At 45.1% G+C, this 26911-nt stretch overlaps 1 protein-coding gene across 1 annotated transcript; it reads left to right on the top strand.

Annotated features, from left to right (window-relative positions):
- Positions 1-333: 333 nt before the first annotated feature.
- PCYOX1 (prenylcysteine oxidase 1) lies at positions 334-26709 on the top strand. The gene is made up of 6 exons (XM_056860096.1): positions 334-445; positions 2576-2782; positions 5634-5808; positions 6673-6884; positions 7989-8144; positions 26038-26709. The coding sequence occupies exons 1-6, from the start codon at positions 334-336 to the stop codon at positions 26697-26699; spliced, it is 1524 nt and encodes a 507-aa protein (XP_056716074.1). The 3' UTR covers positions 26700-26709.
- The last annotated feature ends 202 nt before the right edge of the window (positions 26710-26911 follow it).

Here is a 26911-nt window from a genome sequence, read left to right as displayed (position 1 = left end):
GACTGCTGGCCACGTGCGGGGAAGGAATGGTCGCCGGCGGCCACGTCCCACTCGCGGCTTCCCTCCCAGCAGCTGGGCGGCCCTAAGGGAGGGAGGGAGGGAGCGAGGGGCCTTCTCCCTTCCGCCCTCCAGGCCGCCCCGGGGCCAGGCTCTTCCCTCCTCAGGCCGGGGCCTGCCCTGCCCGCCCTCCAGACGGGCCCTGCCCTGCCCTGCCCGCCCCTGGCGACGAAGGCGGCGGCGGGGAGGGAGGAGCGCAGGCCCGGCCTTGGCCTCGGCGCCTCGCTCGGTCCCGCTCGCCCGCTCTCCTCAGCCGCCGCCGCCGCCGCCGCCGCCATGAGGGGGCCTTTGGCGGGCTCCGCGCGCCTCCTCGTGCTCGTGGCCTGCGCGTGCAGCAGGGCGCTTTCCTCGGGGGCCCACGAGTGGCGCCACCCGCCTCAGCGGATAGGTACGGGGGGGGGAACCGAAGCGGGCGGGGCTGGCGGGCGGGCAGAGGTCGCGGCGGGGTCACCAACCGCCACTCGGGGGGGGGGGCGCCTGACGGGCAGGAGACGGGCGGTTGCGCCTTCCCGCCCCGCGACTTCCTAGTGACAACCGGGTTGAGGAGTCTGTGTGTTTTACTTTTCTCTCTTTTAACGCCGCTTAATTGTTTAATTGGCTGGTTTCATTTCCTTTTGGAAGGTTCTGTCACTGTTTGTGAGTGTGTGTGAAGTGCCGTCAAGTCGCTTCCGACTCATGGCGACCCTATGAATGAAAGTCCTCCAAAACGTCCTGTCTCTGACAGCCTTGCTCAGATCTTGCAAATTGAAGGCTGTGGCTTCCTTTATGGAGTCAATCCATCTCTTGTTGGGTCTTCCTCTTTTCCTGCTGCCCTCACCTTTTCCCAGCATGACGGTCTTTTCCAGTGACTCTTGCCTTCTTATAATGTGACCAAAATACGACAGCCTCCGTTTAGTCATTTTAGTTTCTAGGGTCAGTTCAGGCTTGATTTGCTCTATAACCCACTCATTTTTTTTTTTTTAGCAGTCCACGGTATCCATAACACTCTCCTCCAACACCACATTTCAAAGGAGTCTACTTTCTTCCTGTCAGCTTTCTTCATTGCCCAGCTTTCACACCCATACATAGTAATAGGGAATACTACGTGCAACTCTGTGTGTTAAGTGCCGTCAAGTCGCTTCCGACTCATGGCGACCCTATGAATGAAAGTCCTCCAAAACGTCCTGTCTCTGACAGCCTTGCTCAGATCTTGCAAATTGAAGGCTGTGGCTTCCTTTATGGAGTCAATCCATCTCTTGTTGGGTCTTCCTCTTTTCCTGCTGCCCTCACCTTTTCCCAGCATGACTGTCTTTTCCAGTGACTCTTGTCTTCTCATGACGTGACCAAAATACGACAGCCTCAGTTTAGTCATTTGAGCTTCTAGGGTCAGTTCAGGCTTGATTTGATCTACAACCCACTGATTTTTTTGGCAGTCCACGGAATCCGTAACACTCTCCTCCAACACCACATTTCAAAGGAACCTATTTTCTTCCTATCAGCTTTCTTCACTGTCCAGCTTTCACACCCATACATAGTAATAGGGAATTCGATGGCATGAATTAATCTAGACTTGGTGGCCAGTGACACATCCTTACACTTCAAAATATTTTCTAGCTCCTTCATGGCTGCCCTTCCCAGTCTGTAACCTACAAAACAATAATCCGAAAGAGGGATGTTCTAAAATGTCCACTAGGCAAACCAAGTAGTACCTTCTGTAACCTGACTTGAACCGCCCCTAATTGGGAGAATGGATAGATAAATATTGTCTAAATAAGAATGGCAAAATGGTGTATTCCTCTCCCACCTGCTTTTCAAAGCAGTGCTTAGAGATGAAAGGAGATTCTGATTTTTTCAAATAATTTTGCAGGTGCCGGACCAGGTTTGGCATTTGGGTGACCAGATAGCTGTGGGCCCTGAGTGCGAGAGAATGCCTTTGTCTCAGAGAAATACAGAGGAGGAGACCCGGTGTCCTATGCCATACTTGATGGGATAATCAATGCATGGTGCAAATCTGTGCAGTTCTTTGGGCATTTCCTGTCTTTTTTGGCCTGGGATGCAATAGTTTGGTGTGTCATTAATTCACAGATCTGCATGTGACATGGCACATAATTTATTAATAATAAGGTTCTTAAATCCAGAATGAAAAATATTCTGTGATGTTCTAGTCGGTAACATGAAAAAAGTGTTCTCCTTGTTGACGATATTCTTTTTTGTTTTTGAAAAAATATCGGCATGTATCCTCTCCCACCTTAATTTTCTTTCAGCAAAGGCAATGTGCTGTTTCTTTAGCCTTTCCTCAGAACATTTGTCACAAGCCCTTAACAAAATGATGTATAGAATCAAACATTTGCCAAAGTAGCTTCACTGAGAATTTCCACCATTACTCAGCCACCACACAGAAAAAAACTATTATTATGATCCACATAATTAAAGCTTTACTAGTACACCCCTCATTATCTTGATTTCATAAGCATAAGGGAAGAGGTGTTTGGTACCCCTTTCAGTTTTGTGGAAATCAGTGTTTGTTCAACCCTTTCAGCTGTGATTGGTGCTGGCATTGGGGGCACATCTGCAGCCTATTTTCTGCGCCAGAAGTTTGGAAAAGATGTCCAGATTGATGTATTTGAGAGAGGGGCTGTGGGAGGCCGTCTGGCTACCATCAACCTGGAAGGAGAAGACTATGAAGCAGGAGGATCTGTCATCCACCCTCTTAACCTGCACATGAAGCATTTTGTCAAAGAATTAGGTATGACCCTATTTTGCCTACAAAGCAACTTGGGATATTTTTCCTGCGTAGTTATGCTCTGATTGTAATTACGGTGGTTTTGTTTCATCCACCTCCTGCAATTACTCCCTCTAAAGTTTTATGGTTGCATACTTTGTGCGCATATATGCACTTCCTGTTGTTGTTGTTGTACCAGTTTATTCTTTGCTGACTTCCCATTGTCAACATTTAGCCTGTAAACCAGGGGTGGGGAACCTTTTTCCTGCCAAGGGCCATTTGCACATTTATGACATCATTCAGGGGCCATACCAGGTGTAGATCTCCCTGTGGGGGGGGGGGAAGAGGCTAGGGTTGCCAGGTCTCCAGCCACCACCTGCGCCCGAGCAAACGAGGTGCCATGGGGGCACAGCCCACAGTCGATCGGCAAGGGAGGAAGGAAAACAGAGAAAGAGGAAAAGGGAGGAAGGGAGAGAAAGGGAAGAAAGAAATGGAGAGAGAGGGAGAAAGAAAGAAAAGGATGAAGGGAGACAAAGAAAAGGACGGAGGGAGACAAAGAAAGAGACAGAAAAAGAGGGAGAGAAAGGAGAAAGAGTGAAAGAAAAAGAGGAAGAAAAGAGAGAAAAGCCTTCCCCCCACACACACACACCCGCTGGCCTCACGCGACCGGGCCCCAGCCTCCCCTGCCCACACACACACCCGGCGGTGCACAGAGCCCGCGCGACTGGGCCCCAGTCTCCATGCCCTTTCCTCCCCAGAGTCCACAAAAGGCCCCCCCCCCCCCGAAGCCCAATTGGCTCCTGCATGCATGCTCTGCTGCCGGGAGCCGCCAGCCTCTTTCCCCTCCCTCTCGCTGCTCAACAGCCGACAGTCGGTGAGAGGAGGTCCAAAGGGCGCCGCAGCACCACTGTAATCACCCTCTGGGAGGGCCGCCCTGCGCCCCGCCTCTGCAGCAGGGCCCCGGAGCTCCCGAGGGCCACAAAAAATGTCCTCGGGGGCCGCATACGGCCCCCGGGCCTGAGGTTCCCCACCCCTGCTGTAAACGTTTGGGGGCAGGAGCCCGGGGCTAGGTTCTTTGTTGCTGCTGTTACATTAATGGCACTGCATACAGTGACAACAGCCATACTAGACAAATTACAACAAGCACACAGGTATCGGGTATCTAACTTTTGCAAGTTCTGTGATTAGATGGGGAGGTTGTAGAACATGAGAACAACAGGAAGACATTCTTGAGCAGTCACATCTGAAACAGTAGTTTCAAAAGACAGTTCTTATGGCAGAAACCCAGACCAATACAGACCAATGCAGAAGTTCCTACTAAATGCTGAGCATTGTCACTCTACAGAATCTCCCCAGCTTTTTCACACCTCCCTTTACTTACAAGATTTATATCCCCTGACTTCAGAATCTGCCAAAAGTAGCTATCAGAAAGTAAAATAATAAAAATGCAATTTAAAATAAAAAAAATAGAATTAAAGTAACTCAATAAACAAACTAAAACAGAAGGAAATTAAGCCAGTAATATAAAACCAGCATCAGACAGACTTAAACGCCAGGAGAAAACAGGGCATTGGGTTAAAAGTCAATGAAAAGCTTGGGTGAACAAAAACATTCTGGGCTGGTGGCTTAAGAACTACTAATGTAGGTGCCAGGCAAGCTTCAAGGGGGAGGGCATTCCTTACACAGGACACCAACACTGAGAAGTCCCCATCACTAGTCCCCCTTTCCACCTTCCTTTTATGGGTGGGAACATCAAGCATAGCACTTTAAGTAAGGACCTTAATGCACAGCCTGGACAGTATGGGAGAGGAGCAATCCTTTAGGTGTGTGTAAACTGCCATCAAGTCACAGTCAACTTATGGCAGCCCAGTAGGGTTTTCAAGACTAGAGATGTCCATAGGTGGTTTGCCATTGCTTTCCTCTGCATAGTGACCCTGGTATTTCTTAGTGGTCTCCCATCCAAGTACTAACCAGGGCAAGCCCTGCTTAGCTTCTGAGATCTGACGAGATCAGGCTAGCCTAGGCCCTCCAGGTCAGGGTAACCCATTAGGTACCCTGCTCCTAATCCATTTAAGGCCTCTAAAGTAAGATCCAGTACTTTGAACTGTTCCTGGTAACAGACAGCCAATGCAGACATTTCAGCACAGAGAAGATGAGATCCCTATACCCTACCCCCAAAGCAACTTGGCTATTACATTTTGAAGTTTCTAGACAGTCTTCAAAGACAGTCTTCACATAAAGCTCATTGCAGCCATCTAACCTGGGTGTAATCAGAGTATGGATCACTGAGGCCAAATTTAAGACCTCTCTTCCATCTTTGAAGTCAGAAGGTAGGATTCGTACTAAATGGACAGTTTCCTCTGATCACCACCCCTGCTTCAGGATTTCCTCCGCCTATGTTATTCCTCAAGGTCCCCTATCACCCAGGAGCAGCACTTGCGGAGATCAATGGGTTGCATTGAGAAAGGGGAGTCAGGAAACTTCAGTTCTGCTGATGGTAAATTTAGTCTGGATCTAACCCATTCAGAATGTGTGACTTTGTATATTTCAGCCCCATCTCGTGTGGAGAGCAGTAAAGCACATCATATATTAGTGTGGTGTAGGGGTTAGAATGTTGGACTAGGATCTGGGAAACCTAGGTTTGAATCCCCTTTCTGCTCTGGAAGCTTGCTGGATGACCTTGGGCCAGTCACATACCCTTAGCCTAACCTACCTCTCAGGGCTGTTGTGAGGATAAAATGCAGGCAAGGAGAACAATGTAATCTGTTTTGTGTTTCCCATGGGGAGAAAGGCATGAAGTAAGTAAATCATAGAATCAGAGATTGTTCTTTAAATGTCTAACAGTCGTCACTAGCTCATATTGTCACATTTGCAGGTCTTTCTGTACCTAAAAGCCAAGGTGGCCTCATGGGCATTTACAACGGAGACGAGTTTGTCTTTGAGGAGAGTAGCTGGTATGTCTGGAATATTGTCAAGCTCATCTGGCGCTATGGACTGAATCCGCTGCGAATGTACATGTGGGTAGAGGACATTCTGGACAAGTTTATGAGGTAATAATGCACAAAGCAGAATCTAGTCATAAACTAGAAATACATAATTACCTGCTGGGATGCAGGCCACAGGGTACCATAGAATGAAATGCTAAAGAAATATCCTTTGCCGGCTCTAGGCAAAAAACACTAGGAAAGTACTGTAATCAAGTCTTTGCTCCTGAAGCTTGAGATTATGGGCAAAAAGAAAACCAGTTCACAAGGTAAGAATAGCAACTTAAATATTTTGTTGGACAGCTAGAGAAATACTGCTGTGGATTCTAGGTCTAACATACGGTAAAAACTAGTTAGGTTCATTCTAGGTGTAACATACGGTAAAAACTAGTTAGGTTCATAGCCAACAACGAAGAGTAAATTTGTACAGTCTGTTTTCAGACTTCATTGACTCCCTGAGCATGTTAAAAATGCTTGCCTTTAACCCTGTACTGGCTGCATCTCAGTTGCATCTCAGTATCGTAAGCGGTAAGATATGCTTTCTTCCTATAAACAAGGAAGAAAAGACTATTCCACCAATGTGTCACACAGATCCCTAACTAATCATTTAGAAGCATTGGCAAGAAAAGTGGGAATGTGCTTCTGTGCATGTGCTCTTCAATTGCCACTCTCATGCTTTTAAATAAGCTGCAATCAAATTAAAGAAATAACATTAAGAATTTGAGCATTTAGGTCAGAAAACTGATTTGTGAATGACTTTGTTAATGGAAACAAAATAACTTAAAAACTGCTAATGCAATACTAGAACACTCTTATACTACACAGCTTTGAAGTATAAATCCCCTTCCCTCCTTTCCTTCTAACCTTGTGCAAATATGGCATAGCCCTCATTGTCCCCTTTCTTAATGGTTCCTTCGCCTTTTGGATAAGGATCTATCAGTATCAGGCTCATGACTTCGCCTTCAGCACCAGTGAGGATTTGCTTCATGCCCTTGGAGGGGCCGAATTCCTTCAGTTGCTGAATCAGACCATTGATGAATCCATGCAAAAGTCTGGCTTTTCTCAGAAGTTCATCAATGAGATGGTAACTGCAGTCATGAGAGTAAATTATGGCCAAGGTACCAATATCAATGGCTTTGTAGGTAAGTGGTGCTTTTTCCTTTTAAACATTTAGATTTGGACTTGCATGTCACATCTCATTTCCCCTCTCCACTATTTCCTCTTTCCCGTTCCTGAATTACCCCCCATACCCTCTCCCATGTTATTGCTTCCCTTCTCTCCTTCCCAACCTACCTTTATCTGCCACTCTGTTTTTGGTTCCCTCCATCCGGCAGCTTCTACCTAGGAAAACTATAGCCCAGTTGTGCTGACTGCTAGGCCAGGCCGACTAGCATAGCAGGGAATCCTCAATGACTTCTGGGAGGACACATCACTTTCCCCTTTATCCCCGTCTCCCCAAATTATTTCCCCTTTCCCTCCTCCTGGCAACCCCCATGTCCTCTTCGCTTTCCCTGCCTCATTCTCAGCCATTTACCAACCTATCTTTTATCTGCCTCCCCTCTTCAGCTATATTTATTATTTATTTACTTCATTTATACCCCATCTTTCTCCAGTGAGGACCAAAGCAGCTTACAACATTCTCCTCTCCTTTTTATCCATCTAACAAGCCTGTGAGGTAGGTTAAGCTGACCGTATGTGACTGGTCCAACATCACCTAATGAGCTTCCACAGCAGACTGGTGATTTGAACTTGGATCTCCAAGACCCTACTCTGAAGCTCTAACTGCTACACCACACTGGCTTTTCATAGGGTGGCTGCTGTTGAACAGCAGCAAACATCCAGGCCTAGATGAGTCACACAAGTAGGGTAGTATCAAGTCACCCAGTGGTTGCTGTCAGGCTTGGCCCTGATGAGTCTTCCCTCAGGCCAAAACAGATCTGGAAAGGGCTCTACCCCCTTCCCCAGCCTTTTATGGAAAGAAGAATGCTGTGGTTGTCTACCAGTGGCCACTGAGGGCTTCCAGTCCTTAAAGTTACAGAAACGCCTTTTATCATTTTAGGGGTTTAACCAACCCTGTGTAATTTTTTTTTAGATTTCAGATTTTTCTGCAAACCTGAGGCATATTTCAACATTCAGTTTACAGTTTAATAATGCTCATCTGGAGACCAGTTTCTCTTTTGCATTTTTCTATGAACAGGGCATTTTTCCGTTCTTGAACTTTGATTTTTTTCCCTTCTCCCTGGCAGGTGCTGTATCTTTAGCAGGTGCCGATAGTGGACTTTGGTCAGTAGAAGGGGGCAACAAACTGGTATGCACTGGCCTTCTGTATGCTTCTAAAGCACAGCTGATTTCTGGCGCGGTTATTTCTATAGAGGAGAAGATAAGGCAAAAGGGACGCTCAGGTGAGGTTGTCTCAATATTCTCCCCTCTTTGGAAACAGCTTATAAAACTGAAAAACTCATTGAGATATGCAAGTCCTGAGGAAGGGGGATGTAGGCATAGTACAGCAGCCATAGAGGAAGTAAGCGGCTGAACAAGAGCTGGAAATTCTGCACACTTTTTACCATGACAGCACCTGCAACTTAAAAAAAATGCTGAGGATATTCAGATGCATGACACACAAAGAACCCAGAACCTGGCTGTTATATTGGGCAGAGCCAGCTGCTAGCTTTCATATGGCACACTTGCCTCTTGTGTTGTGGGTGACTTGACTAATCCAACAATATTTGATGAGTGGATGAGCTCTGACTGCATGCACAGAAAGAGCTCCTTCTACCACAAGGACTATCACATTCAGAGAGAGTAGAAACATTTAATTTAATTTTTCTTTTGCACCAAAACCAATTCTACATCTACAAAGTAATATACCTCCAAAAATGTCAGAGTATAAAGATCTATTCTGATAACCACCAGATGTCATTCAAAACTGAAACCACATTCTTTTATTGAATTTATTTTACGTGAGATTGCTGGCAGCATCCATAGAACATCTAGCAGAATTCTATTTCTGAAGAGAGATTTCCCACCTACTTCCTCCAGCAACAGCCCCCTGTGCACCCCAAAGGTCACACCTTAGGGCTGGGAGAGTCCCAAGAACAACATGACGTATGTGGCATGGAGGGTTGCAGCTGGAGATGGGAAATCCGCAGCAGTCACACAACGCCCTTTGTGCAGTGGCGACTTCCATCTGAAGGAATGGTTTTGAATCCAGCCTTACAAATTGTTTGAAAATCATCTATAAAATCACCACTTAAAGCATTTGTTACTTAGGAATCCAAAAGTCAACACATTGGTGGCCTCGCATTGCAGTTGCCACGATCTATTACTAAACAGGAAAGTTCTGAAATTAACTAGTAAAGATTGTTTGGAAACAGCAGCTTGGATCTAGCCTGCAAATAAAGCTAGCAACTTAGTAAAGTATTTGGTAAAACATTAATTACTCCTGTGAGTTTACTGGGAGAAAATTTAATAATGTAGGGCAACTACTCAAAGTGCTACCCACCTCCTCTTAATGTACACACACAGAGTATGACATTGCTATATCTGTAATTCAGGCAAATAGTGCTAGGGATTTTGCACACTCTAACTACTGAAAAAGGACCCCCGTGGCGCAGAGTGTTAAGCTGCTGTACTGCAGTCAAAAGCTCTGCTTGCGACCTGAGTTTGATCCCGACGGAAGTCTGTTTCAGGTAGCCGGCTCAAGGTTGACTCAGCCTTCCATCCTTCCGAGGTTGGTAAAATGAGGACCCAGCTTGCTGGGGGTAAAGGGAAGATGACTGGGGAAGGCACTGGCAAACCACCCCGCAAACAAAGTCTGCCTTGGAAACGTCAGGATGGGTCAGGAATGACCTGGTGCTTGCACAGGGGACCTTTACCTTTATCTTAACTACTGAAAACACATACACACTGTCTCCCCACTTCTTTTAGTGCAAAATTTCAGGGACAGCACTATTGGGGTTGTGTTTTCTGTACACTTAAGACTATGAAGTATCTTTAATACTTGGTTTACTTATATGTAAGCAGACCATCTTGGAGAAAACAGACATTCCTTTAATCTGGCAAATCCACAGTTTTATCAAGGCTGCATCAGAGTTGCAGATAGAAACTCTGCTCTCACCCTCACACACACCCTGCTGCGACCCAACCCTTGTTGATAACTGCACATTCAGGAATAGTCTAGAGTAATTAAAAGAACATTAACAGCCAGTGTTGGCCTAGGAGGGGGGACCTGTGTTGAGACCTGTGTTTTACCATGAAGCTTGCTGGTGACTTTACAGAAACCTCTCTCCCCCAACTTAACAGGATTGTCAAACAGGACTGTTAAGCAGTCAGACCTCAGAGCCAGTGCGGTTTAGTGGTTAAAAGCGGTGGTTTAGAGTGGTGGAGTCTGATCTGGATAACTGGGTTTGATTCCCCACTCCTCCACATGAGCGGAGGAGGCTAGTCTGGTGAACTGGATTTGTTTCCCCCACTCCTACACAGGAAGCCAGCTGGGTGACCTTGGGCAAGTTACAGTTCTATTAAGAGCTCACTCAGTCCCACCTACCTCACAGGGTGGCTGTTGAGGGGAGGGGAAGATAAGGTGATTGTAAGCCGGTTTGAGTCTCCCTTAAGTGCTAGAGAAAATCAGCATGTAAAAACCAACTCTAATAATAATAATAATACCAAAGAAATAGCTTCTTGTCGTTTGCTTTTAAAGGTGGTGGTACTGTGAAGTTGTACGAAGTGACCTACAATTCTACATCAGGACTAGTGAGAGATGCATACAACATTATTCTGATTGCAGCCCCCTTGAACCGGAAGATTGCCAACATAACATTCCTCAACTTCAGTCCACCCATTCCTGAGTTCTCCAAACCCTATCAACAAACTGTAGCAACATTTGTCCATGGTCACATCAATGCCTCTTTCTTTGGCTACCAGAACCCTTCCCACTTCAATTTAAATGGCATTTTCACAACAGAGAATCCCAAGTTCTTTATACATAGCATGGGCACTGTGTCTCCAGTTAAGGACAGAAAAGCTGTATTGAACCCATTACTGGGCCCTCAAATTTGGAAAATTTTCTCACCCCAACCTCTCACCAAAGAACAAATGAACTTACTTTTCCTATCCTATGATTCCAATGCAGTAAAAACATGGCAAGCCTACCCACGCTACAGCCCCCCAGAGAAATGCCCACCTATCATCCTCCACCATAGAATGTACTACCTCAACAGCATAGAATGGGCTGCCAGCGCCATGGAAATGAGTGCCGTTGCTGCCAAAAATGCTGCTCTGCTGGCTTACCACCACTGGTACGAAAACATGGACATGATTGATCAGGAAGATTTGCATGAGAGACTCAAAACAGAGCTCTGAGTTGGAATCCACATTGTGGTGAAAACTGTCTTAAGTCTGGTAGTGGTATTACAGTGAAACTTACAATGCTCTTTGAGGCTGTACATTGTCCTCTCCTGGGAGGGAAAATCCTGGACTGTCTAAAGAACACTTGGTAACTGAGGAACACAACAACTGTGTAATTTTGCCTATACAAAGAGGTAAGGACCTCCAGGAATATTTCTTCTGAACGCGGAAAGGAGTCTGTCACTACTGAATGTATCCTATGTGCTGCCTACGACCACTGTTAAGGACTTCATGCTTCTTAAGCCTGTTAGAGAACACTGAACATAATTAGGCCTTAGTGTATCATAAAATTGCCTAACTTTAATCTCATTCAATTGGGCTACATGAATAAGTGAAATTAAGCACCTGTGTTAAATCTTAGTGTCAGCCTATAGCTTGTAAGTCTAACCACTCCAAGCCAGATCACAGTGTAAGTTCTCCAGTAGCCTTCCAGGTGAAAGCCATTGTGCTATACTCTGGAACAATCCCCACTAGAGTGCATGGCATGGAGGGATAAGGTGTGGAGGAGTAGCATTCAATAAAGTGTGTCTTATAGCATAGTGGCATCTATTGAAAACATGCTTAAGTAACTTTTATGAAAGGTAAGAATACACTGGACATTTAGTAGAGATAAATGGAAGGCAACAGTTGCATGTGCCATGCACGGTAGCTTGGGGGTTTCCCCTAATTGAGAGCCATCAGATGGTGGGAGAAAAGCCACAACCAACAGCTAGTTCAAGGAACAGGCTGCAGCAACTAAAAATAAAAATTATGCTTGATGTTCAAGCATAAAAAGATTGCTTGTTGATTCAATCTCCCTTTTGCTATATGACAGAAGTTATATTGAAGCACACATTGAGGGTTTTGTATATTACTACAAAACTTCATAGTCAATACACTGTGATAAGGGAGAGTTTAGCAGAAGCACAAGACTGTCACGTATTTTGTTCACTACTATATCAGGCAAAACAGTATTGTTACAAGCTCAGCAAAACACTGTAAAGATAAATATTGACCTTTTGCTATTAAAGTGGATAACATCATGACTGAGTTTTAGTGGAATTTTTTAGTCTCTGAAAAAGTACACTATAGGGGTTGTGTCTGTATCCTAGTATAGCATTTGAGGGATAACTAGCATTAGTTTATAATCTTTATTGGTAGAATTTTTTGCACTATCTACTAGTACAATTCCTTTATCCAGCTACCATAAGTCACTCCATAAGCTTGTCATAAGAATTGGTTGTTTTGACTACAACAGGCTAACATGGAATTTAGCCATGATTTTTCTGACCTTAGCAGCTGAAAGAACCACCTTCAGACCCAGAATGTCTGAGGTCAAATCACCACAAAATTCTTTTACAACTAGATTCCAGTTACTGCACTGAAAAGGTCAACTGTGCGAGCTAACATTTGAAATCAGTAGCTAGTCCATGGTTTTAAAAAACCCTACAAGGAATATAATTTCCAACATTTTTTTAAATGCCATTGCAGTCTACACAGTTAATTTATACTTCTTCCAAGGTTTCTGACATAATGATGCTGTTTCCTTGAATTACCTGCAAATCAGATCACAGGAATTAGTTATGTTTTACATATCCCACAAAACAGGCCTCAGTCTGTAATCACATCATCAGTCATCACACTTCAGCACTTAGTTATATACAACTCTGAAGATTTCAGCTGCTGCAAGATAGGGAGTGGAGAGCAACCAATTCATTTTACAACGCATTGAACAAAAATCATCTTTAGATTTAGCTACAACATCCTCGCATTCTTGGCTCACATATGGTTAAGATATTAAGGCAGGAAAAAAAAGTCAGAAACAATCAGAAAAAAATGGGAACTGATCTGCAAAAGACAATTCAGACACAGGCAGTGTAATCTGGGCAGGGTGGGGGAGTTGGGCCAGGGTTGGCACAGCCATAGTGCAGCCAAGCTGCCTCTTAAACGGCTTGCTGCACCACGGCCAGCAACCCGACAGGGATGCTCCCTCAACCCCTGTGGAACCTCTGTGGAACCCCATGGGCTGCGACCATATTTTTGCCAGCATAAATTCACACTGGCAAATGCGGGCGTTTTCAAGTCGAAAGGGCTCAGGGAGTCAATGATTGCCAGGAATGCTCCCTTTGACACTGGCGCAAGCCCCTGCAGTGGAGGTGCACTGGCATGCGCTGCTGCCATGGCTGTAGTGGTGTCCATGTGTGGTGCTGCTGCCCCGTTCCCTGGCGCGGGAGCAAGTGCCCCAGTGCTGGTGAAAGTGGGATTTACGCTGGGGTTATGCTGCCTCCTCAGCACTTTTGGCCCCCACCCTTGTGGATTGTGCTGTTAATGAAATACTTTCTACATATGCAGCTAAAATGAGGAAAAGATTAGCAAGGACAGTGTTTTTGGTTCTCCATATAGCATCAAATGGCAGTGTCTACTTTGGATAGCTTAAGAGAAATTATGCTGACAAAGATGGATATTCTACAGTTTTTTTGTGGTTAGAAGACGTGTAAACCCAATCACTTTTAGAATCATTTGTAGCTTAATGGTATATCCATATGAACACAAGCTGCATGCAAGGAATTCATATTCTAATTCTGTCTAAACCAGCTGTAGAAAGTATGAAGTTCTGTCATAACAAGTCACTGATATACATTCACTTTCACTCTTCATAACATGAGGTATTTGACTAGAAAATGCCTTAAAATAATAATTTTGTAATCCTATCCCTATTGCATTGGTCTCTGGTTGTTTTATGCTGTCTGATTGCACTGTTTATATCCTGTAATCCACCTGAATCTCAGCAAGAAAAGTAATATAAAGTAATTTTTTTAAAAAAAGAGATTAGGTTCATATCACCTTACTGAATGTCCCGCCCTGCTGATTGTATTGACTCACTCTGTGTAATCTGCCTTGAATCCAAGTAAGAAAGGCGGACAATAAGTAACATAAATAAATAAATAAATAAATAAATGTACACTTCATCTATCTGACACAAGAAATCTTAAACTGTAATAATTGTTGTTCCTCTTTAAACTCTCAGGAGGTTCTTATCTAATTTTGCAGTTATGTAAAGTCCAACACTGTTATCCTGTCTGAAGCCATGCAGGAAGGCAGTTCTCATGTTCTTATCAAGGGCTCTTCTGCTCTGTGTAGCTTTAGGCATAAATGTATTTGCCAGTGGTGAGCTATAGCTCAGGAAAAGGCCAGAATAAGCCTTTAAAGTGCCATTGGGCTGCTTCATTTTGCTGCTGCAGGCTCACAGGGCTACCCTGCCTGAAGCCTGGCAAATGTGCCTTTGGATCCGGCATCGCTGCTCTCTTGTTCTTATCAAGATCTGGAGCAGTTTCATGGTCTTATCAGTCTACACCAGGGGTTCCCAAACTGTTCAGGCCACCGCCCCCCTTGGTTCTACAAACTCAACCCCAGCGCCCCCTTGTGTGTGTGTGTTAAGTGCCGTCAAGTCGCTTCTGACTCATGGCGACCTTATGAATGAAAGTCCTCCAGAATGTCCTATCTTTGTCAGCCTTGCTCAGATCTTGCAAATTGAGGGCGCTGGCTTCCTTTATTAAGTCAATCCATCTCTTGTTGGGTCTTCCTCTTCCTGCTGCCCTCAACTTTTCCTAGCATGACTGTCTTTTCCAGTGACTCTTGTCGTCTCTTGTGACCAAAATACGACAGCCTCAGTTTAGTCATTTGAGCTTCTAGGGTCAGTTCAGGCTTGATTTGATCTACAACCCACTGATTTGTTTTTTTGGCAGTCCACGGAATCCATAACACTCTCCTCCAACACCACATTTCAAAGGAACCTATTTTCTTCCTATCAGCTTTCTTCACTGTCCAGCTTTCACACCCATACATAGTAATAGGGAATACGATGGCATGAATTAATCTAGTCTTGGTGGCCAGCCCCCTTACCCTATCCTATTAAAAGCATTATTCAAAATAGGAGTTCTCATGACGCACTAGAGAAGATAATAACAATAAAATTTCAAGTTACAATTGATTGCACATCTATTCAAAATCAAATTAAAACTTTTTTTTAGTTGAAATTTAGTCAACAAAACTGATGAATTTGATCCAGTGGCACCAACTCTTCAAAGTCGGTGTGTGCAGGGGAATTCTGGTAGTTTCCACCAAATTTGCTGGCATGGTGCCATAGGTTGATGTTCCAAATTAGTGAACAACACAGTTGAAGGGGCCCGCCTCTAGCGGGCCCCCCCGATGCCTCCTTGCCTCTTAGTGTCCCCTTAGGCAATCCCACTGCCCCCCAGGGGGTGGTACTGCCCACTTTGGGAACCACTGGTCTACACTTAGTCGCCAGGGTCACTGCCGCTCAGTGACTGCTGGCAACGTGCGGGGAAGAAATGTCGCCAGTGGCCACGTCCCACTCGCGGCTTTTGTAATGCCCAGATATAAGGGCTGGTTTAGAACACTATGTATTCATACGCACACACATGGAAGCTTTGGGAAGTTGGCATCCTGGAGCCATGAACCAACAAATCATGCTCTCTGTGCCTGGTACGGCCTCTCACCAGTAGAGAGCTCTGAATTACCTTCATCTTCAGGTATGTGGTTTCTAGTTACTAAGATCACAAGACCTAGAACTTGCTTAGAGACAGCCTTCCGCCAATATCTATGGCTGTGCTAATTAGAGTGGACACTTAATGTGCACGGGTACTTTTGTGTATCAATCTGCTTGTCAGCAGCCATGGGCCTGCCCCACGCGAATGCGTAAATGATACGGACTTTCCTTCGTTTCTCGGGTGAGTAACTCTGCACATCTGACTTGTGGGTTATTTTACCCCCAGGTCTGTGTTTAGCTCAATAAAGAACTGTTGCTGTTTGTAACCTCCTCCTAGTTGTCTTCATTGGACTCCAGAAGACAACCAGGGCACTTCGCTTTCCTCCCAGCAGCTGGGCGGCCCTAAGGGAGGGAGCGCGGGGCCTTTCCCCTTCCCCACTGCAGGCCGCCCCGGGCCAGGCTCTTCCCTCCTCAGGCCGGGGCCTGCCCTGCCCGCCCTCCAGACGGGCCCTGCCCTGCCCGCCCCCTGGCGACGAAGGCGGCGGCGGGGAGGGAGGAGCGCAGGCCCGGACTTGGCCTCGGCGCCTCGCTCGGTCCCGCTCGCCCGCTCTCCTCAGCCGCCGCCTCCGCCGCCATGAGGGGGCCTTTGGCGGGCTCCGCGCGCCTCCTCGTGCTCGTGGCCTGCGCGTGCAGCAGGGCGCTTTCCTCGGGGGCCCACGAGTGGCGCCACCCGCCTCAGCGGATAGGTACGGGGGGGGGCAGGGAGGGGACCCGAAGGGCGGGCCTGGCGGGCAGAGGTCGCGGCGGGGTCACCAACCGCCACTCGGGGGCCGCCTGACGGGCAGGAGACGGGCGGTTGCGCCTTCCCGCCCCGCGACTTCCTAGTGACAACCGGGTTGAGGAGTCTGTATGTTTTACTTTTCTGCAGACTTCCCCTGACTATGGAAGATCCACTGATTTAGCAATTGGTAATAATCTCTTTTCCTTTCTGTAAATGTATTGAAATGTTGGTTCTTGTAGGTTATCCGGGCTGTGTAACCGTGGTCTTGGAATTTTCTTTCCTGACGTTTCGCCAGCAACTGTGGCAGGCATCTTCAGAGTAGTTCATACCAAATCTTCAGAGACACTGTCCTTCAGTGAGACAGTGTCTCTCAGTGTCAAGTGTGTAGGAAGAGTAATACTTCTTGATACTTACAGGACAATGATTAGCACATTACCTTTGATACTTTTTGCAGGACAATGATTCAGCTCAAACCCAACCCCTTTCTGATTATATATTACTCTTCCTACACACTTGACACTGAGAGACACTGTCCTTCAGTGTTACTCCGCTGAAGATGCCTGCCACAGCTGCTGGCGAAACGTCAGGAAAGAAAATACCAAGACCACGGTCACACAGCCCGGATAACCTACAAGAACCAATGAACTCTGACCGTGAAAGCCTTCGACAATATTTTGTATTGAAATGTATTAGGACAGCAAGGGAACAGCTTGTTGCTGGGCAGGGTATCTCTGTGTGCCTGTGTCTGTAGTAATTGGGGCAAGAGTCACGGAAGGTTACAGTGAACCATAACAAGAACTGGGTGAAACTTACTTTACTCTGTCTGTCGTGCTTATCAGCTTTACCCTGAATGTTGATGGGTTGTCATATCTTGAATTTGCCACACTTGATGGGATAAATCAATACTTGGTGCAAATCTGTGCAGTTCCTTGGGCATTTAATGTCTTTTTGGCCTGGGATGCTTCAGTTGGATGTGGCATTTATTCAGATAAACACAAAATATAATCTCTAGAATCCTTACTTTCTTCTTCGGAGGTTGAGGCCAGCTGTACAACAACTATAACAACTACCAAATCCAGAACAGATAGTAGCCCCATCTGCAATTGCTGCCTCAGGTTGTAAGCCTACATTTGCTTTCTTGGAGTTAAGTTCCATTCATTTTGGTAGGATTCTGTTCTAAGTGCCCACGCATAAATTGGGCAGTGTGTGTTTTGTTGACACAAATCTGCATGTGACATGACAATTTCTGAATAATAAGGTTCTTAAATATAGAAGGAAAATATACTGTAATATGCTAGTCGGTAACATGAAAAAAGTGTTCTTTGTTGTTGATATCCTTTTAAGTTTTTGAAAACTGTTAGTAGGTATCCTCTCCCACCTTTATCTTCTTTCAGCAAAGGTAATGTGCTCAGTTTCTTCAGCCTTTCCTCAGAACATTTGAAATAAACCCCTAACACAGGGGTTCTCAACAAGGGGGGAATTTTAGGGTTCCGGGGGGGGGGGAATTGGGACCACTGTTCAGCAAAGTGCATATTATTTGGAATGCACCTTTTGAGATAGACTATTTTGGGATGGGGGAAATTATATTCTGAACAATGGTGAAAGGGGGAATGGAGCAAAAAAGGTTGAGAACCACTGCCCGAAGAAAATGGTTTATGGAATCAAATATCTGCCAAAGTAGTTTCATTGAGAGTTTCCACCATTACGCTGGAGCAAAAGCTTAAGGCACTTTTGAAAGTCTCAGCCACCAGACAGAAAAAAAATCAATTATTATACCCACATAATTAAAGCTTTACTAGAACACCCTTCATCTTGATTTCATAAGCATAAGGGGAGAGGTGGCTGGTATCCTTCTCAGTTTTGTAGAAATCAATTTTTGTACAACCTTTTCAGCTGTGATTGGTGCTGGCATTGGGGGCACATCCGCAGCCTATTTTCTGCGCCAGAAGTTTGGAAAAGATGTCCAGATTGATGTATTTGAAAGAGGGGCTGTGGGTGGCCGACTGGCTACTGTCAACCTGGAAGGAGAAGACTATGAAGCAGGAGGATCTGACATCCACCCTCTTAACCTGCACATGAAGCATTTTGTCAAAGAATTAGGTATGACCCTCTTTTAAAGCAACTTGGGATACTTTTCCTGCTTAGTTACGTTCTGATGGTAATTGTGGTGTTTTGTTTCATCCACCTCCCGTGATTACTCCCTCTAAAGTTTTATCTTTGCACACTATAGGGCGAAAACGCATGGTCGCTTTATCCTCCTTTAATCCCTGTTTCAGCCAGGATCGAACGCACATTAGGCAAAACACGTGTTCAATCTTGGCTGAAACAGGGATTAAAGGAGGATAAAGCGACCATGCGTTTTCGCCCTATGTGTGCATGTATGCACAATCACTGTTGTTGTTCTTGTACTAGTTTATTCTTTGCTGCCTTTCCATTGTCAATGTTTAGCCTGTAAACCGTTGGGGGCATCTCATGCGGACAGCAGTAAAACACATCATACATTTAGTGTGGTGTAGGGGTTAGAATGTCGGACTAGGATCTGGGAAACCTAGGTTGGAATCCCCTCTCTGCTATGGAAGCTTGCTGGATGACCTTGGGCCAGTCACACACTCTTAGCCTAACCTACTTCACAGGGCTGCTGTGAGGATAAAATGGAGGCGAGAACAATGTAAGTTGCTTTGGATTCCCCTTGGGGAGAAAGGTGGGGTATAAATGAAATGAGTAAATCATACAGTCAGAGATTGGGACTGGGACCCCGCTGAAGGCGCATATTCAGCCAGTGCTCTGACAACTGCACTGGCTCCAGGTGGAGTACCAGATCAGGTTCAAGGCTGGTTTTTACCTTTAAAGCCTTAAACGGTCTGGTACCATCATATCTGCAGGACCATGTCTCCCGGTATGCCCCCTAGAGAGCTTTTCGCTCTGCAAACACCAATTGCTGGTGGTCCCTGGCCCAAAGAGTGTCCCGCTATCCTCAACCAGGGACAGGGCATTTTTGGCCATGGCCTAGTGAAACTCTGTCTCCAATGAGACCATGGCCCTGCAGGATATAACACAGTTCTGCAGGGCCTGTAAGACCGAGATGTTCCACCAGGCCTACTGTTCAGAACAGCAATGGTTCTCCAACATAGCTAGCCTCCCTTCCTGTTCCACTTGTTGCTTATTCTAGAAGATCTTAATAGGGGATCCCAACTGCTTTTGCAGGCTGGCAGAGGGACCTGTGTGCTGGGAATAGAGTGCCATCTGTTCATATTTTAAAGATTGATTTGTTTTAACTAGGGTAATTTTGCTTTTATTGGATTTTATAGTGTTGTATTGATGTTAAATGCCTTGAGCCCGGCTTTGGCCGGGATAATAGTCTAAGAATAAATAAATATGTCCAACAGCCCTGACAACCTCACAGGCTCACATTCTCACATTTACAGGACTTTCTGAACTCAATACCCAAGGTGGCCTCATGGGTGTTTACAATGGAGACGAGTTTGTCTTTGAGGAGAGTAGCTGGTACATCTGGAATTTTGTCAAGCTCCTCTGGCACTATGGACTGAATCCCCTGCGAATGCACATGTGGGTAGAGGAAATTCTGGACAAGTTTATGAGGTAATAATGCACAAAGCAGTATCTAGTTGTAAACTTGAAAGACTTAATTACCTGGTGGGAAGCAGGTCACAGGGTGATGGCTGAAAAGAATACGATTTTTCCAAGAATATGACAGAATGAAATATTAAAGAAATACCATTTTGCTGTCTCTAGGCAGAAAAACTAGGGAAGTACTGTAATCAGGTGTCTTCTAAAGCTCTAGATTATAGGCTAACAAAACCAGTTCACAAGGTTAAGTATAGCAACTTGAATATCTTGTTGGACAGCTAGATAAATTCTGCTGTGAATTCTAGGTCTAACATAAAGTAAAAACTAGTTAGGTTCATAGCCAACAACGAAGACTAAATTTGTTCAGTCTGTTTTTAGACTCCATTGTCTTCCTGGGCATTTTAAAAAATGCTTGCCTTTAACCCTGTACTGGCTGCATCCCAGCTGCATATCAGCATTGTGAGCAGTAAAATCTGCTTTTTTCCTCTAAACAAGGGAGAAAAGACTATTCCGCCAATGTGTCACACAGATCCACAACCAATGATTTAGAAGCATTGGCAAGAAAAATGGGATTGTGCTTCTGGGCATATGCTCATCAATTGCCACTCATATGCTTTTAAAACAGCTGTAATCAAATTAAAGAACATTAAGAATTTGAGCATTTAGGTCAGAAGACTGATTTGTGAATCACTTTGATAATGGAAACAAAATAACTTAAAAACAAAAACAGCGAATGCAATACTAGAACACTCTTATACGATACATTTTTGAAGTATAAATCCCTGACTTTTCTTTCCTCCTAACCTTTTGCAAATATGGCAGTCTTCATTGTCCCCTTTCTTAATGGTTATTTCCGTTTTTGGATAAAGGATCTATCGATATCAGGCTCATGACTATGCCTTCAGCACCAGTGAGGATTTGCTTCATGCCCTTGGAGGGGCCGAACTCCTTCAGTTGCTGAACCAGACCATTGATGAATCCATGCAAAAGTCTGGCTTTTCTCAGAAGTTCATTAATGAGATGGTAACTGCAGTCATGAGAGTAACCTATGGCCAAGGTACCCATATCAATGGCTTTGTAGGTAAGTTGTGCTTTTTCCTTTGAAACATTTAGATTTGGACTTGCAGGACACATCTCATTTCCCCCTCCCCACTATTTTCTCTTTCTCTTCTCTGAATGACCCCATAGCCTCTCTCCTTCCCAACCTACTTTTATCTGCCCCTCTGTTTTTGGTTCCCCCACCAGGCAGCTTCTACCTAGGAAAACTATGGCCCAGTTGTGCAGTGCTGACTGCTGGGCCAGGCCCAGTAATATAATGGGGAACCCTCAAGGACTTCTGGGGTGGTGGTGAAGCACATCACTTCCCCCTGTATTCTCACTCCTCAAATTATTTCCCCTCCTCCTGGCAACCCCATATCCTCCCCTTTCCCTGCCTCATTCTCCTCAGCCATTCACCAACGTACTTTTTAACTGCCTCCCATCTTCACCTATACTTATTTATTTACTTCATTTATACCCCATCTTTCTCCAGTGAGGATCAAAGCAGCTTGAACACACGAAGCTGCCTTATACTGAATCAGACCCTTGGTCCATCAAACTCAGTATTGTCTACTCAGACCGGCAGCGGCTCTCCAGGGTCTCAGGCAGAGGTCTTTCACATCACCTAGTAGCCTATTCCCTTTAACAGGAGATGCCGGAGATTGAACCTGGGATCTTCTGCATGCCAAACAGATGCTCTACCATTGAGCCACAGCCCCTCCATCATCATTCTCTCCTTTTTATCCTCACAACAACCCTGTCAGGTAGGTTAGGCAGAAATTATGTGACTGGTCCAATGTCACCTAACAAACTTCCACAGCAGACTGGTGATTTGAACCTGGTTCTCCCAGACCCTGAAGCTCTAAGTGCTATGCTACACTGGCTTTCATAGGGTGGCTGCTGTTGAACAGCAGCAAGCAGCCAAGCCTAGGTGAGTCACACAAGTAGGGTGGTTTCAAGTCACCCAGTGGTTGCTGCCAGACCTGGCCCTGATGAGTTTTCCCTCAAAGGCCAAAACAGTTTTGGAAAAACCCTTCCCCCGCCTTTTACAGACAGACAAATGCTGTGGTTGTCTAGTAGCAGCCACTGAGGGCTTCCGCTCCTTAAAGCAACAGGCACTCCTTTTATCATTTTGGGGTTTAACACACCCAATGTAATTTTTTTTAGAGTTCAGATTTTTCTGCAAACCTGGGGCACTTTTCAGGTTTGTAGAAAGACCTGTCTTGTCCCTTCACGAGCCCAGTCTCCAGATTTAAGCAGCCTCATATTTGGCCAAGTTGGCTATTAGAATATACAGGCAGGGGGGCTGCAAGACTTGCAGGCATGGGAAATCCCATCTCCCCCCCCCCCCCAATCACCGAGCCCAGCCCGGGTTTCAGGCCTCACCACCCACCCTTGAGACCAGGCTACAACATCTTGTTTACAAACAAGATCCTGCAGGAGGCAGTAAGCTCCAAGTAGACTGGACCATACTGGGAGTTCCTTCTTTTCTAAAAGGGGCTTCTCCTTATCTGTGGGCAGAATGTTTTTCTTATACTTTTCTTCTAGAACAGTCTGAAACACTCAATATAGCAAGCAAGGCAGACAGGTTTATCGCTTCTCTATCCTATCCAATTTGTAAGTTCCATAAAACGTTCTTTACTCTTTAATCAGATGTCCTGATTGGTGCATAGGAACTCTGCCAACAGTTACTAGGTAGGATGTAGATTGCCATGGATGGAAGGGGGAGCAATTTTTGCCCATTTCCCCTTCCACTCAAGTCCTCTGAGTGCTCCATCACATTGATTCTGGAGGATCCCATCTAGCCTCCCCTCAGGGGCAACTTTTGGGACATTCGAGGCTGCAGCAGGAAAATCTGGTATCTGAAAGTACTCGATAGCAGTGTTTCAAGGATTCAGACAGAAACTGAATACACTAGATAGCCAAATTCCCCCATCAGCAGTTTAACAAACATTGTTTCCTTCTTCCTGTTTATTCCTTCCCCCAGTATTTTCTTCCCAGAGTCCTTCACTGCAAGGGCAGGGGAGACAAATAGCTTTGAATCCACCCCAGTGTCAAAGCTCACTTTCTGATACCCTCCTGTTTCACCACACTATAAGGAACAGTGTCCCTTCAGTCTTACCAAGAGGTTCGGGATGAGCTGAATGGCGAGCCAGCGTGGTGTAGTGGTTAAGAGTGGTGGTTTGGAGCGGTGGACTCTAATCTGGAGAACCGGGTTCGATTCCCCACTCCTCTACATGAGCGGCAGACGCTAATCTGGTGAACCGGGTTGGTTTCCCCAGTCCTCCACATGAAGCCAGCTGGGTGACCTTGGGCTAGTCTCAGCTCTATTAGAGCTCTCTCAGCCCCACCTACATCACAAGGTGTCTGTTGTGGGGAGGGGAAGGGAAGATGATTGTAAGCCGGTTTCATTCTTCCTTAAGTGGTAGAGAAAGCCAGCATATAAAAAACCAACCCTTCTTTTCTCCAAGGTGGGATGATTTCAACAGAGTCCTCTTGTGTGTAAACATACCTGCCTGCCATTTGTGGGTCCTTGGCTCTGAAAATGATCCAAGTTGTACAGGCCATACTGGGCACCTCAAACAGGCCTGTAAAGATCCAGCATCTTATATTTCACATTCCTACATTAGAAACACACATTCACCTCTTCCCATTCCCTGCCCCAGCCTTCACCATACCTTCACAAGTAGGACAGTATTGACATCCCTAACCAAGTCATCCTTTCCCCTCCACCAAATATCAGGAAACAGACAGTAAAAAGTAATCTCTGTAGTAGGGCTTCTAGAGACCTCATATTTCAATGTTCAATTTACAGTTTAATTATGCTTATCTAGAGACCAGTTTCTCTTTTGCATTTTTCTATGAACAGGGCATTTTTCCGTTCTTGAACTCTGATTTTTCCCTTCTCCCTGGCAGGTGCTCTATCTTTAGCATATGCCAATACTGGACTTTGGTCAGTAGAAGGTGGCAACAAACTGGTATGCACTGGCCTTCTGTATGCTTCTAAAGCACAGCTGATTTCTGGTGCAGTTATTTCTATAGAGAAGACAAGGCAAAAGGGACGCTCAGGTGAGGTTGTCTCAATATTCTCCCTTCTTTGGAAACAGCTTATAAAACTGAAACACTCATTGAGATACACAAGTCCTGAGGAAGGGGGATATAGGCGTAGTGCAGCAGCCAGAGAGGAAGTAAGCGGCTGAACAAGAGCTGGAAATTGTTTTTACCATGACAGCACCTGCAACTTAGAAACAAAATGCTGAGGATATTCAGATGCATGACACACAAAGAACCCAGAACCTGGCTATTATATTGGGCAAAGCCAGCTGCTAGCTTTCATACGGCACACTTGCCTCTTGTGTTGTGGGTCTGACTTGACTAATCCAACAATATTTGATGAGTGGATGAGCTCTGACTGCATGCACAGAAAAAGCTCCTCCTACCACAAGGACTATCACATTCAGAGAGGGAGAGTAGAAACACGTAATTTAATTTTTCTTTTGCGCCAAAACCAATTCTACATCTACAAAGTAATATACCTCTAAAATGTTGTCAAGAGTATAAAGATCTATTCTGATAACCACCAGATGTCATTCAAAACTGAAACCAAGATTATCTTTCACTAAAAACATTTTACGTGAGATCGCTGGCAGCATTGGTAGAACATCTGAATTCTACGTCTGAATAGATTTCCCACCTCCTTCCTCCAGCAACAGCCCCCTGCGCACCCCAAAGGTCACACCTTAGGGCTGGGGGAGTCCCAGGAACAACATGGGAGTACGTAGCATAGAGAATTACAGCTGAAGGTGGGAAATCCACAGCAGTCACACAACACCCTTTTGTGCAGTGATAACTTCCATCTGAAAGAATGGTTTTTAATCCAGCCTTACAAACAAAGTCATCTATAAAGCATCACCACTTAAAGCATTTGTTACTTAGGAATCCAAAAATCAACACATTGGTGACCTCACATTGCAGTTGCCATGATCTACTTCACAGGAACATTCTGAAATTAACTGGTAAAGATTGTTTGGAAACAGCAGCTTGGGTCTAGCCTGCAAATAAAGTGAGCAACTTAGTAAAGTATTCGGTAAATCATTAAATACTCCTGTAAGTTTACTGGGAGAGAATTTAATAATTTAGGCCGGCTACTCAAAGTGCTCTCCCTTTATGTGTACACATAGAGTATGACACTGCTATATCTGTAATTCAGGCAAATAGTGCTAGGGATTTGCACAGTAAAGACACTCTAAATACTGGAAAAAACACATTCACTGTTTCCCCACTTCCCTTAATGAAACATTCCAGGGACAGCACTATTGGGGGTTATATTTTCTGTACACCGAAGACTTAAAGTACAGGTTGAGTATCCACCAAAAGTGGTCCGTATTTCAGATATTTTGGATTTTTTGCCTATACGTAATGAAATATTTTGGGGATAGAACCCAAGTCTAAACATGAAATTCGTTTGTTTTATACTATACATTATACACATAGCCTGAATGTAATGTTAAACAATATTTTTAATGATTTTGTGTACATTGAACCATCAACGGGGCTGCTGAGGGCCTGTAATGCCTGCACACCGACTCAAAATGTCTGGTTTTCGGATCAGTCTCGATATCGGATGTCCAGATAAGGGATACGCAACCTGTATCTTTAATTCTTGGTTTACTTATATGCAAGTAGACCATAGTGAAGGAAAACAGACATTCCTTCCATGAGGCAGATCCACAGCCTTATCATCTCTTCTCACCCTCACATACACCCTGCCGTGACCCAACCCCTGTGGATCAACTGCACATTCAGGAAAAGTCCAGAGACATTAAAGGAACATTAACAGCCAGTGTTGGCCTAGGATGGGAAGACCTGTGTTCCACCATGAAGCTTGCTGGTGACTTTAGACAAATCTCTCTCCCCCAACTTAACCTTCACAGGATTGTCATTGTAATAATACCAAATAAACACGGTAGCTTCTTATCATTTGTTTTTAAAGGTGGTGGTACTTTGAAGCAGTATGAAGTGACCTACAATTCTACATCAGGATTAGGGAGAGATGCATACGACATCATTCTGATTGCAGCCCCCATGAACCGTAAGAGTGCCAACATAGCATTCCTCAACTTCAGTCCACCCATTCCTGAGTTCTCCAACCCCTATCAACAGGCTGTAGCAACATTTGTCCATGGTCGCATCAATGCCTCTTTCTTTGGCTACCAGGATCCATCTGACTTCAATTTAAATGGCATTTTCACAACGGAGAATCCCAAGTTATTTATAGCTAGCATGGGCATTGTGTCTCCAGTTAAGGACAGAAAAGCTGCTTTGAACCCATTACCGGGCCCTCGAGTTTGGAAAATTTCATCACTTCAACCTCTCACCAAAGAGCAAATGAACTTGCTTTTCCTATCCTATGATTCCAATACAGTAAAAACATGGCAAGCCTACCCACGCTACAGTCCCCCAGAGAAATGCCCACCTATCATCCTCCACAGGAGAATGTACTACCTCAACAGCATAGAATGGGCTGCCAGCGCCATGGAAATGAGTGCCGTTGCTGCCAAAAATGCTGCTCTGCTGGCTTACCACCACTGGTACGAAAACATGGACATGATTGATCAGGAAGATTTGCATGAAAGACTCAAAACAGAGCTCTGAGTTGGAATCCACACTGGCAAAAACCGTCTTTGGGGAAACTGCCTTTGTCTGGTGGTGGTATTACAGAATGTGGAGAGGAGTCTGTCACTGCTTGAATGTATCCTATGTGCTGCCTGCTACCACTGTACTGCATAAGGACCATGCTTCTTAAGCCTATTAGAGAACACTGAATATAATTAGGCCTCACTGTATCATGAAGTTGCTTAACTTTT

Source organism: Euleptes europaea, chromosome 14 (genome assembly GCF_029931775.1).
Source record: "Euleptes europaea isolate rEulEur1 chromosome 14, rEulEur1.hap1, whole genome shotgun sequence".
Classification (NCBI taxonomy): Eukaryota; Metazoa; Chordata; class Lepidosauria; order Squamata; family Sphaerodactylidae; genus Euleptes; species Euleptes europaea.
Note: the sequence above shows the minus strand (reverse complement) of the source record. Positions and strands in the feature narration are given on the sequence as shown.

What these genes read in the sequence shown, in the direction of transcription:
- PCYOX1 (XM_056860096.1), top strand. Translation starts at nt 334, where the DNA reads ATGAGGGGGCCTTTGGCGGGCTCCGCGCGCCTCCTCGTGCTCGTGGCC. An exon ending in CCACCCGCCTCAGCGGATAG is followed by an intron (nt 446 to 2,575) that starts GTACGGGGGGGG and finishes CAACCCTTTCAG; the next exon opens with CTGTGATTGGTGCTGGCATT. An exon ending in ATTCTGGACAAGTTTATGAG is followed by an intron (nt 5,809 to 6,672) that starts GTAATAATGCAC and finishes CTTTTGGATAAG; the next exon opens with GATCTATCAGTATCAGGCTC.